Here is a 13,596-nt window from a genome sequence, read left to right on the forward strand (position 1 = left end):
GAAGCTGTCATCAAGGCTAAGGGTGGGGCGACAACATATTGAATTCTAGCATTACCGATGGAGGGCGCCGCGAACTTTTAAGTCATTTTCAGTCAGGTGTCCAGATACATTTGATCAAATAGTATATAAGGGGATACCCAAATAGGTCAAAATTATTTTTAAAAAGCTATATATCTTTTCAAATAGTTTACAAAACAACCTTATCCCATTAAAAATACTCTCCATTACAACTAATACTTTTGTTTATTTGTCCGAAAGAAAAGATATCATCGGTGACCATGCAGCTCGTTAGAAAGAAATTACAATGAAATGAATACCCTTAGCTGCATACAGGCGTTGATATAAGTCAACGGGGGGAGGGGGACGACAGTTGAAAATACCTGGTCAGGGCACACATTTTCAGCTGCCCCCCTTGACTTGTATCAACGCCTGTATGCAGCTAATGGTATTCATTTAATTGCAATTTTATTTTAATACTTTTGTCTCACAGGTGCTTTCACCGTTTGAACCATTTTTTTTGTAGTCATCTTTAAAAATGGGTGACAGTTCCTTCCTGGTTTTCTTCTTCAACGTTGTGAAATCGGTGTCCTCTTATGCCCCTTTCCATGCGTGGAAATAAGAAAAAAGTACACCTAGCCAGGTCGGATGAGTAAGGTGTGTGGGGGCAGCAGAACCATGCCACTTTTAGCCAAAAACCGTAACGGAGAAAGTTCTCTGTGTGTGTGTGTGTGTGTGTGTGTGTGTGTGTGTGTGTGTGTGCGTTAAAATGGCTCTGAGCACTATGGGAGTGCTGTGGAAAATTTTGTACTTACTTACAAAAAGAAAAGAAAAATCGTTCAAATGGCTCTAAGCACTATGAGACTTAACGTCTGAGGACATCAGTCCCCTAGAACTTAGAACTACTTAAACCTAACTAACCTAAGGACATCACACACATCCATGCCCGAGGCAGGATTCGAACCTGCGACCGTAGCAGTCGCGCGGTTCCTGACTGAGCGCCTAGAAACGCTAGACTACCGCGGCCGGCCGTGTGCGTGCGTATGTGTGCAGGTGCATTGTTGTGGTGGAAGCACTAGTCTCCTGATTGTCACAGATCGGGTCTTTCTTGACGAACATTGTGGCGTACTCTTCTTAAAGTTTCCAAATGGAGTGTTTGATTGATGCTCTGACCTGGGGGAACCAACTCTGAATGAACTAAGCCCTTGATATCAAAACAGAAAATCAGCATTGTTTTGTTGTTTGGTTTGACATGACATTTTTTTGGACAAGGTGACGACGACTTTCATTGGCTTGATGTTGCTTCGTTTCTGGGTCGTAGCCATAGCACCATGACTCATCACCAGTAAGCGACTTTTGACAGAAGATTTGGATCAGTTTCAAGCTGTCGTTTCAAAGCAAGGGATGTTTCAACTTGACGTTCCTTTTGATTGTCAGTCAGAACCCGATGGACAAACTTGGCAGCAACACTTTTCACTTCCAAATCTTCTGTTAAAATTCGGTGAACCGAGCCCCAAGTTAACCCACTAATGACTGACAGTTGATCAATTGTCTGTCGAAGCTATGTGAGCACATGCTCTCGAATTTTTTCAATATTTTAGTCGATTCAGGCAGTTGATGGGCGTCCAGAACGATGTTTGTTATCAAACTACATGTCGCCATTTTTAAATCGAGCAAACCACTTTTACACTTCCCCATACCGGTATCTCGGTATGCTGTTTTCAACATTAAAATCATTTCAGCAGCTTTTTTACCAAGTCGAAATGAAAATTTCACAGCTGTACATTGTTCACTTAAACTGGCCACCGAAATAAACGAAAGAAAACAGCGCTAACAAAAGCACAGCAGATTAAGGGAACAAGCCTTGTCGACGACACAGAACTGGCAATTAGTTGCCCTATACATGGCCAGCGACAGAAATGTATGGTGTACAAGCTCCACCCACGGCAATGTTATTCCCCTCTATTTTATCCCCCCCGCCTCGTATTATCACTCTCCGCTCTGCATACACCAATGACTCACCTTTGTAAAACTGCAAAGCATTTTGTAATTAATTTTGTGCTTTTCTGTGTTCTGTTTATCGTCCAATGCACACAGTCTAGTAATTAAATTATTACCATTACTGTTTACATTTCAGTCACAATATATCACCGTGGTGTTTTAAATGTGTATTTTTTCATTTCACTACAAGGACTGACAGATTCTTCCAAAATGCCAGAAACTATGGCATATTCAGATATGCAGAGTAGGATTTTCACACGAGTAAAACTTACAGTTGCAACTTTCTTTCACATAAATATGAAGTTTAATGTACATAAAGTCATTTTGAGGATGCTTTGCAGTTATGACCATCCTGTGTGTTCTCATGGGCCACTTGAGAACGAGGAATTTGCTTCTCTGCTGAAATCGAATAAAGTGACTTTTTCCATGTATTCCTCAAATTCAGTATTAAGTGACAATGGAATCAGAGTTTTGGCATACAAATACACATATAAATGGTTGGCTTCTACTGAAACAATTTCAGGTATAAGAAAACTGTGAAGATGAATTTTGCATCTCACACCATTTGTGATGCAAAGTGCAACTGCTTGGTGACTTTAAACAAGTATTCAGAGGGTATACTGCACAGATCCAGCCCCAACCGGGGCAAAAACTTAATAGTGATGCCCTCCGCCCACTCGAGCATTTGAGATTGGGCTTCAAAAATCAAATAAAAAAAATCGATTTTTCAAAAATAAGTTTTTTTAGAGCACTGTCTTTCTGAAGAATTTGATATAAAACATATGTTCGAGCAAAAGTAAGGCCACACCTCTTCACACAGCATTCTCCTACCACATGTCACTGTATTTCATGTGTGGAATTCAAATGTGTGCATTTTGTAACAGAAGTCATCAAACACATACAGGACAGCAGAAATTAAAATGCCCTGTGGTGCCTCTCCTGCTGCTCCCAGTCGGCAGGTTTGACATCCTACCTCCTTAACAAAAACCTCACAATCAATACTGGGTGGGATTATTTTTTACCTGGAGAATACGAACTCGTCAGAAAATTTGCAATTTTTATTGCCTAATAGCTAATAAATTTCCCTTTTGCGCAACAAAAAATATAGGAAACAAAAGCAGTACAGACAGGAGACAAGCCAGATAGTGCACATTTCTTCAATCCTTTGGTCCCAGGATTTTTTTTTTTTTCTCTCTACTCTTGCTACAGTTCTACATGGCATGCTTTCCGTTCTGTGAAATATGTATTACCCCATCAAAGTTAATCAACATTTTCCTAGAAGAAAAATCAAAATGATGATGTCTAATAATGCAAAAAACATTAGTACGAATAGTACCAAAGACTGGTGTAGTTTCTCGATTTGATTACTTCTATTTTGTCACTGTCTGCTAGATAAAAAGACTTGCGTCTTTCTAACATTGCAGCAGTTAATTGTAACACATGCCAAAAAGGAAAGTGTTTCGTCACGAATGGTCATTTTCATGTACCAAATTTACATAAGCAACACTACAGAATATACCGGGCGATCAAAAAGTCAGTATTAATTTGAAAACCTAATAAACCACGGAATTATGTAGATAGAGGTAAAAATTGACACACACGCTAGGAATGACATGGGGTTTCACTAGAGAAAGAAAGAAAATTAAAGTCCACAAAATGTCCGACAGATGGCGCTGAACAGCAAAAAGTCAGTGACTGCGCATGACGATGCGCCAGCAGTCGCAGCATGTTGACGTTACTTGAAAAGGCGCTTTTAGTGAAGCTGTATTATCAGAATGGGGAATGTGCTAGTTCAGCGTTGCGATCCTATCGCCATAGGATGGGGATTCGAATGGGTAAAAGTCCATTGACAAATGCAGCTGTGGCAAGAATAATTTCGAAGTTCGAAGCCACGGATTGTTTAGACGATAGACTCCGCAATGGCCGACCGAGCACAAGGCGTAATGGTGCTGAGACAGTTCTGGAAGAAATGGAGACTGTAGCTGGTTCGTCTATGCATGGGGAAGTCAGCGCTCATGCAGTCGCACCGGTATTCTATACACTACTGTTTGATTGGCACCTAGGTATACCCTTCCGATGCTGTCCGTACAAAATCCATCGGTATCATGAACTGTTACCTGGCGATTTAGTGAAGCGGAGGGCATTTGCGATGTGGGCGTTTCAAAAGATGACGATTGGTTGAGTAACGTGTTGTGAACGACGAAGCTCATTTAACGCTCCGAGGATCTGTCAATGCCCATAACTGCAGTATTTAGGCAACCGAAAATCCTAGAACTGTCGTGGGAACGCCATTGCATGACGAGAACGTCACGGTATGGGCTGGATTTACCACATCTACCGTTATCGGGCCGTTTTTCTTCGAGGAAATGCGTGATTCTGGTTTTGTAACTGCTACCGTGACGGGCGAGAGGTACGCCGATATGCTACGGAATCACACCATCCCCAACCTGGCTGATAAACACCTGCTGGAACGTACGATGTTTATGCAGGATAGCGCTCCACCCCATATTGCTCGACGCATGCAAGATCTCTTGCGCGCGACGTTTGGTGATGATCGTGTGCTCAGCCGCCACTTTCGTCATGTTTGGCCTCCCAGGTCCCCAGACCACATTCCATGCTATTATTGGCTTTGGGGTTACCTGAAGTCGCAAGTGTATCGTGATCGACCGACATCTCTAGGGATGCTGAAAGACAACATCCGGCGCCAATGCCTCACCATAACGCTGGACATGCTTTACAGTACTGTTCACAACATTATGCCTAGACTACAGCTATTGTTGAGGAATGATGGTGGACATATTGAGCATTTCCTGTAAAGATAATCATCTTTGCTTTGTCTTACTTCATTATGCTAATTATTGCTATTCTGATCAGATGAAGCGCCATCTGTTGGACATTTTTTAAACTTATGTATTTTTTTGTTCTGATAAAACCCCAAGTATTCCAAGCATGTGTGTCAATTTGTATCTCTCTCTATCCACATTATACCATGATTTCTTGTTTTCAAATTTATACTGACTTTGATCACCTGGTAATTCACGAAGTACCAATATCAAATGCCTAGTAGGCCTCGAAAAGTTTTGTTAGGAAATAGTTTGACATTCATTCATATGCTCCACTTTCTCAAGCACAAGATTTAAAAGTAGTAGCACAGAATTTCTATATAAATTTGGGATTGCCATATTCTTACATATAATTTATGTGATGTCCCTGTTCCTCCTCCTTCCTGCATCTAACAATCTAATCATCTGTAACCATTCCTGCCTTTCTCAAAACTGATTCTCCTCTTAACTTCACTCACCCTGCCAGAATGACTATTCCAAGATCAGTACACTTAGTAGTGTAGTGATCTTGGAAAACCTTTGTCAAACTTTCATTTTCTTGACTACACAGAGAAGATAATATGTGGTCTTTCTTACCTGTTATTTATTTCCACTCTGGTAGACTGAATCTGTAGATTTCACTGATAATGACAAGAATACTTATCATTCACACACTCAATCAATGACATAAACAAACAGCATTTACCCGTTTGGCTCCACTCGTATAGCCCTGCACCCTTTGGTCTGTGGGAAAGTTTTCTATTTCTCCCAAGAACATCACGTACACTACACACACATTAAAAATCAACTTCAGATATCTAACTTTAGAATATGTTCGAAAACCGACAGTGATGTGCTTCAACATCATATGAACAATCCATAGACCTACATGTGCTGGATGCTTTGTGAAACAAGGCTTTTTCTCTCTCAAAAATATGAATTACTGCCAAAAATTGCATTCCCCCGACCCAGACCTGCACTGATCTTACCTGGTTTCTGTTTGATAGGGGATGCCAGAGTGATACAAAGGAATTGCTGGAGGCGTATCAACAGTCTTCCTGGCATATGGTGGTAGACTGTTCTAATAGTCCCATACGAAATTATAGTAATAATTCTAGTTTGAGGGGCAATGTGGGGCTGAAGATAATCACACAAGTGAAAAATAGCATTTTTTGGATTCCTCGATGTTTCAAGAAAGGCTTTGGAATTAGTTGTCTTCCACTTACCATAAAATTACCAAACAACATCCCTTTAGAATACAAAAACTATCCATTACCTTTCCAGTCAGAAAAAACTGATGAGTAACTGACTCCGGACTTCCTCTGCTTTAGCATAGGAAATGCTTATTAGAATTCTGTTTGGCAGATTCTTTGCTTCATAACAAGAAACAAAGCCTCTAGGAACAGTTACCCATTTAATTTTGCTGTTCTTTCAGAGAACGAAACTTCTGATGCTCTCATTCCTTTGCAGTCAATCTCCTACAAGACACACATGCAGAAATCAAAGGAAAGTGTAACACGGCTGAGATATTATGAAATACTGATTCCAATATTTTTTCATGTTGCGCACGTTTGTCGCTACCCACAGTTGAATGGCCCTTCTCTCATTTTCATGAAGTTCTTCCTTTACTTAGGGGGTGACCTCTCAGGATTTCCATGCAAACTATTGAATCATATTCAACAAACTGGCCATGTGTGGTTCCATCGCTAATTTCTCTACTTCTTAAGATTGATCATGAAATTTTGTTTCATGTTAATGTGCCCTCACAATATATTGAGCTCCTGCTGGTGAATTTTTTAAAAACCCAAAAATTATTAAAAATTTTAATTTCTAAACAGTATGTGCTAATATAAATTGGATATTTTAATTTATAAGTTTCGGGCTTGACAATACTACAACTATACTTAAATCCCTTGTCATTTCATATAATTGACAACAAATTCATAGAAACCAGCACTGCTGTTATTAATAACAATCTATAGGCACATCACGCTAGCCAAGCCTGTATTAAACTACTTGAGCAATGTATTTATGAAATAGGCTCTCAAAATGTACACCTAGCACCAATTAAAAATGTAACATAGCCTACAGTTTCCAAGAAAAGCATTCCAAAACAAGTTTAAAAAACAGAATTTAATTAAAAACCCAAGTTTGCTGTTATTAATTGAGGAAGCTGCAGCTCGTGAAACTTCCAATACGCATTTTGTGATTGCAGTAGATGATTAATGTAGCAGGCTAAGTACCTGTAGGCAGTAACACAAATAAGAATGCCAAAAGCAGTCAAAACAGCACCATGCATCACAGCAACTTCCGTGTACTGACTGTCATCATTAGCTTACCTGGCTTGATGGTTTACCAACATTATTCTGCAGCAGAAAAAACTTGTAATAAAACGAACCAATACATTTATTCTGGTTAACTGACAGTTGAATTCCGTATGAGTATTATGAAATTCCCATCTTTCTACAGAATCAATTTCCCCAAGACTCATCCAACAGCATCCTTTATCTGCATAAATATATACATGTATAAGATCACCTCACAAGTGCCACAGTAACTCGAGTTGCAAAATATGTCAGAATCAGATACAGTTACTTAATCAGGACAACACTACCTCATTCAGTCAATAGATGTATTACCTTTATACCTGCAGTACGTTTCAAAGTTCTCGAGTGTCCTTGCCCTAAAGATGACCTTTCATTATCGCTACATTTATCAGAAATAAAGTTTTATCAAAGGTTGTGTGTGTGTGTGTGTGTGTGTGTGTGTGTGTGTGTGTGTGTGTGTGTGTGTGAGAGAGAGAGAGAGAGAGAGAGAGAGAGAGAGAGAGAGAGAGAGAGAGAGAGACTGCACTGTACCTTAATATAGGAGCTTAAATCGCAGATGAAAGTTTTGTGCTGTGTACGTGTTGTCCACTGTTCATCATATGATTATTTATATTCTACTCAGAATTTTCCATTACCGAGTTTGAAGAGTATACTAATGTTTGGCATCTCCAGCCAATCATCCTGGTCGGCCCATTTTTTGCAAGTAATCAACAAAAAGTTCAAAATCCTTTTCAAATGTAGCAGTTGAGATTTGTGTTCAATTTATTAGCTTGAGTATAACTTTGCCTGATTTTAATAATCATATTAATTGTTTTACTTGCTATCATACTTACTTTTTTTTTTTTTTTTGTTTATTCGGCCTGTCCATGGGATTGAAATTATTTTATGTATGTACTTCAATTCAGTTTTCATCACTATATTTTTGTCCATATCATTCAATGCTATCATTATTTTTTTACACATTCGATTCAATTAATTTTATTTACAAAACCTTATTTAGTTTGAATCTTAATCTTTATTTTAGCCATAGTGGAGTTTCGTTTATATCTCACACAGGGGTAGAGAGAGAGAGAGAGAGAGAGAGAGAGAGAGAGAGAGAGAGAGAGAGAGAACCACTTCACAGCCAATATAAACAGATAATTTTCCTTGTTTTTTAGCCAATGAATTGGTTTCTGTGAGTGTTTAAATTTTATGATAAACGAAAAATAATAAAAATCAGTGACAAAAACTCTTAACAATGGAGGATGGGGAGAAAAGGGAGGCAGGTGGAGAGGGGGTGGACAGGGGCAGGGAGAGGGGGTGGACAGTGGCCGGGAGAAGGGGTGGACAGGGGCAGGGGGATGGGAAAGGCTGAGGAGGGAGTTGAGAGGGTCTGAGAGGGAGAGGGAAGGGGGGGAGAGGGTGCAAATAGAGTAGTTAATATTGTGAGTAAAATCAGTAGAAGATTAGAAATAAAACATGTATTTACACTAATTAATTGAAAAAAGTAATGATCACTTTCATGTTGATCAAGAGGTTACAGGGAAGGATTAACTGAAGGGACAAACCGTAATCTTCAGCATACCAGTCATGCAACTAATCCGCTGTGCTTTATCTGCCAGTTTGAAAATTAGTATTATTTTCAAGGCACTCATGGGCCACGAGAAACAAGTTTTTGTTGATTACCTGTAAATGAAGGCCCACCATGGCAAACGGCTGCAGGGTGTAATCCTAGCCACCGTATACATGATTTCAAAAAATCAATCACTTCACCTTGTAAGCATAATTTAGAAGTAACAGTTGTCTCATATGACAAACTTTTTTTCACTCTACCATTCTAATGTGGAGAGTTGGAATAAATCAGACTTGAAAACTAAACACATCAACTAGAATTTCTCACGATTGGAATGTAAGTAAAAAATAATGTTAGTTTTTACAGTTTTAATGTAATTTTTAACTTATTTTTGTTCTTACAAAATTTTAGACATGTTATATGGATGTCTGTATATTAACACACACATATACATACACAAACTTAGCACTATTACAAATTTATTACAAATGTATACAAAATTATGCTTAATATGAGTCTGGCATATGTGGTTTCCTCTACCATATGGCTTTGACAATATTTAAGAACCAACTAAGGATTACATGTCATTCTGAAATATTTTGAGTCAATGATGTAATCCGTTACTCAGTAGAACTGAAAAAATAACCACAACAAAGCAACTTTAAATTATCACATGGCTCATCTTAAGTTTATCGTTTGTCTGTATACATATGATAGCAAAAAAATGTGGACATAATTCAATGTGAGCAACAAGAATCGCTGATCTCAGCAAGCTAAATACAAAATGTTTGTTATCAAAATTTTCTGGCTTTATAAAAAATATTTTTTATGTCCCAGTCATGGAATATCACACATCCAAATGATACCTACATAATTTTTTAAAGGTTAGGCTTGAAAACAATTCTTTTTTACATTACAGCATGTGATATGTATGGCCAACAAAGTTATGAATCTATTTTAAATAAAAAGTCAACAGTAAGTATGTGAAAATGTAGTATGCATCTACATACCCTTTAGAAACGAAAGCTGTTTCAGTTTCTTAGGAGACTACAACTGAGCAAAATTCAAATCAAGAAGTACAACACAGACCTGAACCCTAAAAATTCTTCCATAATCAACATAATTGATTCACATTGCAGTTATCATAGATTCTCCAAAAATCTATCAAAACAGATACAAATACCACAAAGAGTGACTAGGAACCATATCATAGCAGAAATCCTGTCTCAGTTTGTTTTGCCTTCTTTTTACAGACCAATTTAATGTGATAATACTATACCTTTTACTGTACAAATAAGTTATGTGAAATGCTGATACAGTTCATTACTGAAATGCAGTTCACCCAAAATAAAGTGCTGAACACTAAATTTCTCTTGCCCACCACTATAGAAACAGATTTAAATGCACAGATCATTGGGCTTAGAACAGTTTATCATACATACTGAGATCAAGTATCTGCAAATCTTGTGCAAAACATACACTACATTTTAACTGCATTAATTCAGAAAGGTAAAAGGCACATTTTTGATCATATATACCAGTTATCTAAATTCATCTACACTATTTACAATGCAGGAAAATCAAAATTGCTCTTCCTGGTGGGTCATTTCTAGCAATAACATTATTTTAAATGTAGAGTCTGCCAACGAAGTGCAGAAAAGATTCCTATTATTAAACTTTATTATTGCATTTAACATCTGAGCTTGGACAAGACTTAATTGTTATTTGATGGAGTTATCATAAATGCTGTAATATACAGTACCTAATTTTTCTTTTTTGTAGATTGTCTTGTAAGCAAGCACAATGAAATTGAGAAGGAGTTGTCAAAGAAACAAAACTCAAGTATTGTTCTATCATACTTTTCACGGTAACTTTCATATTTTGATGAATATCAACATAAAAATATTCAACATGAGAGTAGCAATATCAAATTTAAAACCTTGATGAAAACTATCATTATTCTAAATGCATTATTTTCTAAATACTTAAAAACAATACATAACAAAATACACAACAAACAACATGAATTTCCCCAATCCCAAACTACCAGTCAAAACAATAATAATAGTAATAATAATTATTATTATAATAATAATGTGGGTACAATAAAACACACTGAAAATTTACCAGTACAACAAACTTTACTTCTTTCACAGTTGCATTCTATAGCATGGATCCGAAACCCCCAAGAGTAATCTGAATGTAATAGTTAAACAAGAAGCACTTTTCTGAATAAAAGATACATACGTCTCACAAAAAGAAATATTGTATGATTAAGAAAGACGGTTCTTGTTTATTATCCATTATATTGTCTCACTGTTTATGAAAAGTGTGTCACAGACAGTATTAAAACTGTAGAAACACCAATTTGATGTTATTCATGGACAAAAAAAGCTACAATAACTCAATTAAAAATAGCCATTTTACGAACCATGCCATACACAATTCTTCGCAAAACTGGAACAAACATAAACACACAGTTTCTTTTTGAAAACGACTTAAGAACAAAAAGATTATTACTCAGGTCAATAACATAATATCCATATATTTTACTCCCATTAAACACGAGTTCTGAAAGTTGATGCAACTTCAGATCATATAAAAAACATTTGCAAATGAACTGTTGGAATTTCTGGAAAGGTATTTTGTCAAGTAACTAGATCCTTCTCCCAATGCTTCCCATAAAACCATAAAATTCTTTACAAAATTCTCAGTACATGTACCTGATGCTTACTGCAAAGATATGAGTTTGTATGTCATTGAACACTGATCAATCTTCTGCAGTTTAACATCTAGACAAGTAGAACACTGAATTCTGTAAAATTTGCAAGCAACAAAATGACTAAATACAAACTGCATTTTCACAAATATTAAGCGAAGGACACTATGCGACGAAGCTTTAATATTAAGATGGTTCAACAATGTCAGAATGCATACAGGGCCAAAAATGTCTCTACTGATCAAGTGTTCCTCAGCAAAAATCTGCATTTCCAACTTTCCATAAAAGTGTACAACTTTTTTGTGCTAGACAACACTGTTCAACACCAGACACAGAAGTATGCATGCATCAACTGACAGAACACTCACAGCTCTTTCACTTTCGGAAGACGAACGAGTTTGAAACAATAAAATATTTCCTAATTCTAATAACAAAGTGTACAGTTTTCACACAAATGATAGTAAAACAGTGCTCATAAGCACTGAATATATAAAAATTATTCAGTAATGCAGTAAATAGATTAAAGGTATATAATACACAAGGGGAAAACTACCTTATTTTTAAAAAAATGCCTATTGTCACTCGTAAAACCTACCCAATTTTTGACATCGTAATGCTAGTGGAACTTGCAGGGGGAAGGGGGGTGAAATAACAAGGGAGGAGAGAACGGGGATGAGAATCTGTGGCAAGTTGAAGGCTAAGTGACTTTTCTTCTCTTGGTAACTGCAAGGCACTGACTGAAAATATAGCATTTTTCCCTATCAATAAAACATGAACAAGGGAAAGTAAGGGAACTTTTTGTCAAAAACAGTTTTTGAAATGACTGTCTTGCACATCTCACAAGTAACTTTAAGAATAAAACCTGTTCCTAAAAATGCTGCACAAACATATTTATAAGTCCCCGTCCTCTGGCTTTATTACGACACGGAGCTTTTAGATCAACCCACTAAGCAAATGGCAGGTGCTCACTTTTCAACATATAAATATTTAGTCATTTAAAAATTCATGTTTGGCAATATGAAGGACAGCACACTCCGTGACTTTTGAGGTTGAAGAAATAAATGCAGAGAAAACACTACAGTCATTTCTTCATCAATAGTTCAAGATTTCAGGCCTCCTCTGAGTGAGAGCTACAGTCTTCTTTCACCACCCTGATAGGGACTTCCTTCTTGCCACCACCAAAGTCAAAGGAAACATGTGCCTTATTACTGCTTCCTGATGTGTTTGAACTGGCACCAACAGGACCCACAGAGTCTGCACGTACACGTCCTGACCCACCAGACAATCGACGTATTCGTTTTTGTTGTAATGGATGCCGCTGCCGTACCTCAACACTATAACTCTCTGAGACACTTCTATTTCGACGCTTGATCATGTGCAGTCTTCCTAAAAATTCTTTTGGATCTGCAGGCTGGAATAACAAAATGTTATATGAAGGCTCTGTAGATGAATACAGCAATTTCAATACATGGGTTATCTACCAATTTCTACATCAAACAAGATGTCTCTCATTAAAACACAAACTACAAAATTATATTCTAACACCTCACCCCCCCCCCCCCCCCGCCCCCCCCCCACACACAACGAAAGTAATTGAAATTATGACCCATAACCTACATTATTATTATGATAATCACTGTGTGAACTCTCATAGTTCAACAATTCATCTACAGTGTGTATCAGTGTAGGACTGTCAACGGTGCCACCACAAATGTTTGCATACAGGCAAATTCCCATAAAGTTATTTACATATAATGTGATGTGTCACATTGCATAACTTAATACCACAAATATAAAAAAATTATTAATTTATCTAAATCTACATATCTCTGCTATCAAGTGTTCTCCATTCTGCGTAAAATTATTGCTTTTTAAATGACATGGTTACCTTTGATTGTAAGATCATTTTTTTTATAAAAGCCAGTACTGCAATTTTGTTCTTCAGTGCATTTTAAAACACTGTCCACCTGATAATGGCAGCGTGGCTGAAATTGCATTAGTGAGCTTTACATATAAATAAGTTTGTGGGCAAAGGTGACCAATATGTCATTTAAAAAATTTTCACATGGCTGTGAACCTCAGCTGTGCCCTCTATTTTTTTAGGTTGCTTTATAACAAACATTACTTTAACTAAGCTGTAACTATTCTACCACAGGTGTGTGTGTGTGTGTGTGTGAG

General features: G+C 37.3%; 1 protein-coding gene across 4 annotated transcripts in view; it reads right to left on the reverse strand.

Moving 5' to 3' along the window:
* Positions 1–9,052: 9,052 nt before the first annotated feature.
* LOC126282237 (la-related protein 1B) overlaps positions 9,053–13,596 on the reverse strand; it is a 142,292-nt gene continuing 137,748 nt past the window's right edge. For all 4 annotated transcript variants that reach the window (XM_049981820.1, XM_049981821.1, XM_049981823.1 and 1 more), the window contains one exon: positions 9,053–12,829. In XM_049981820.1, the coding sequence (XP_049837777.1) occupies positions 12,527–12,829 (303 nt within the window). In that variant the 3' untranslated portion in view covers positions 9,053–12,526. The remainder of the gene's footprint in view (positions 12,830–13,596) is intronic.

Source organism: Schistocerca gregaria, chromosome 7 (genome assembly GCF_023897955.1).
Source record: "Schistocerca gregaria isolate iqSchGreg1 chromosome 7, iqSchGreg1.2, whole genome shotgun sequence".
NCBI lineage: Eukaryota > Metazoa > Arthropoda > Insecta > Orthoptera > Acrididae > Schistocerca > Schistocerca gregaria.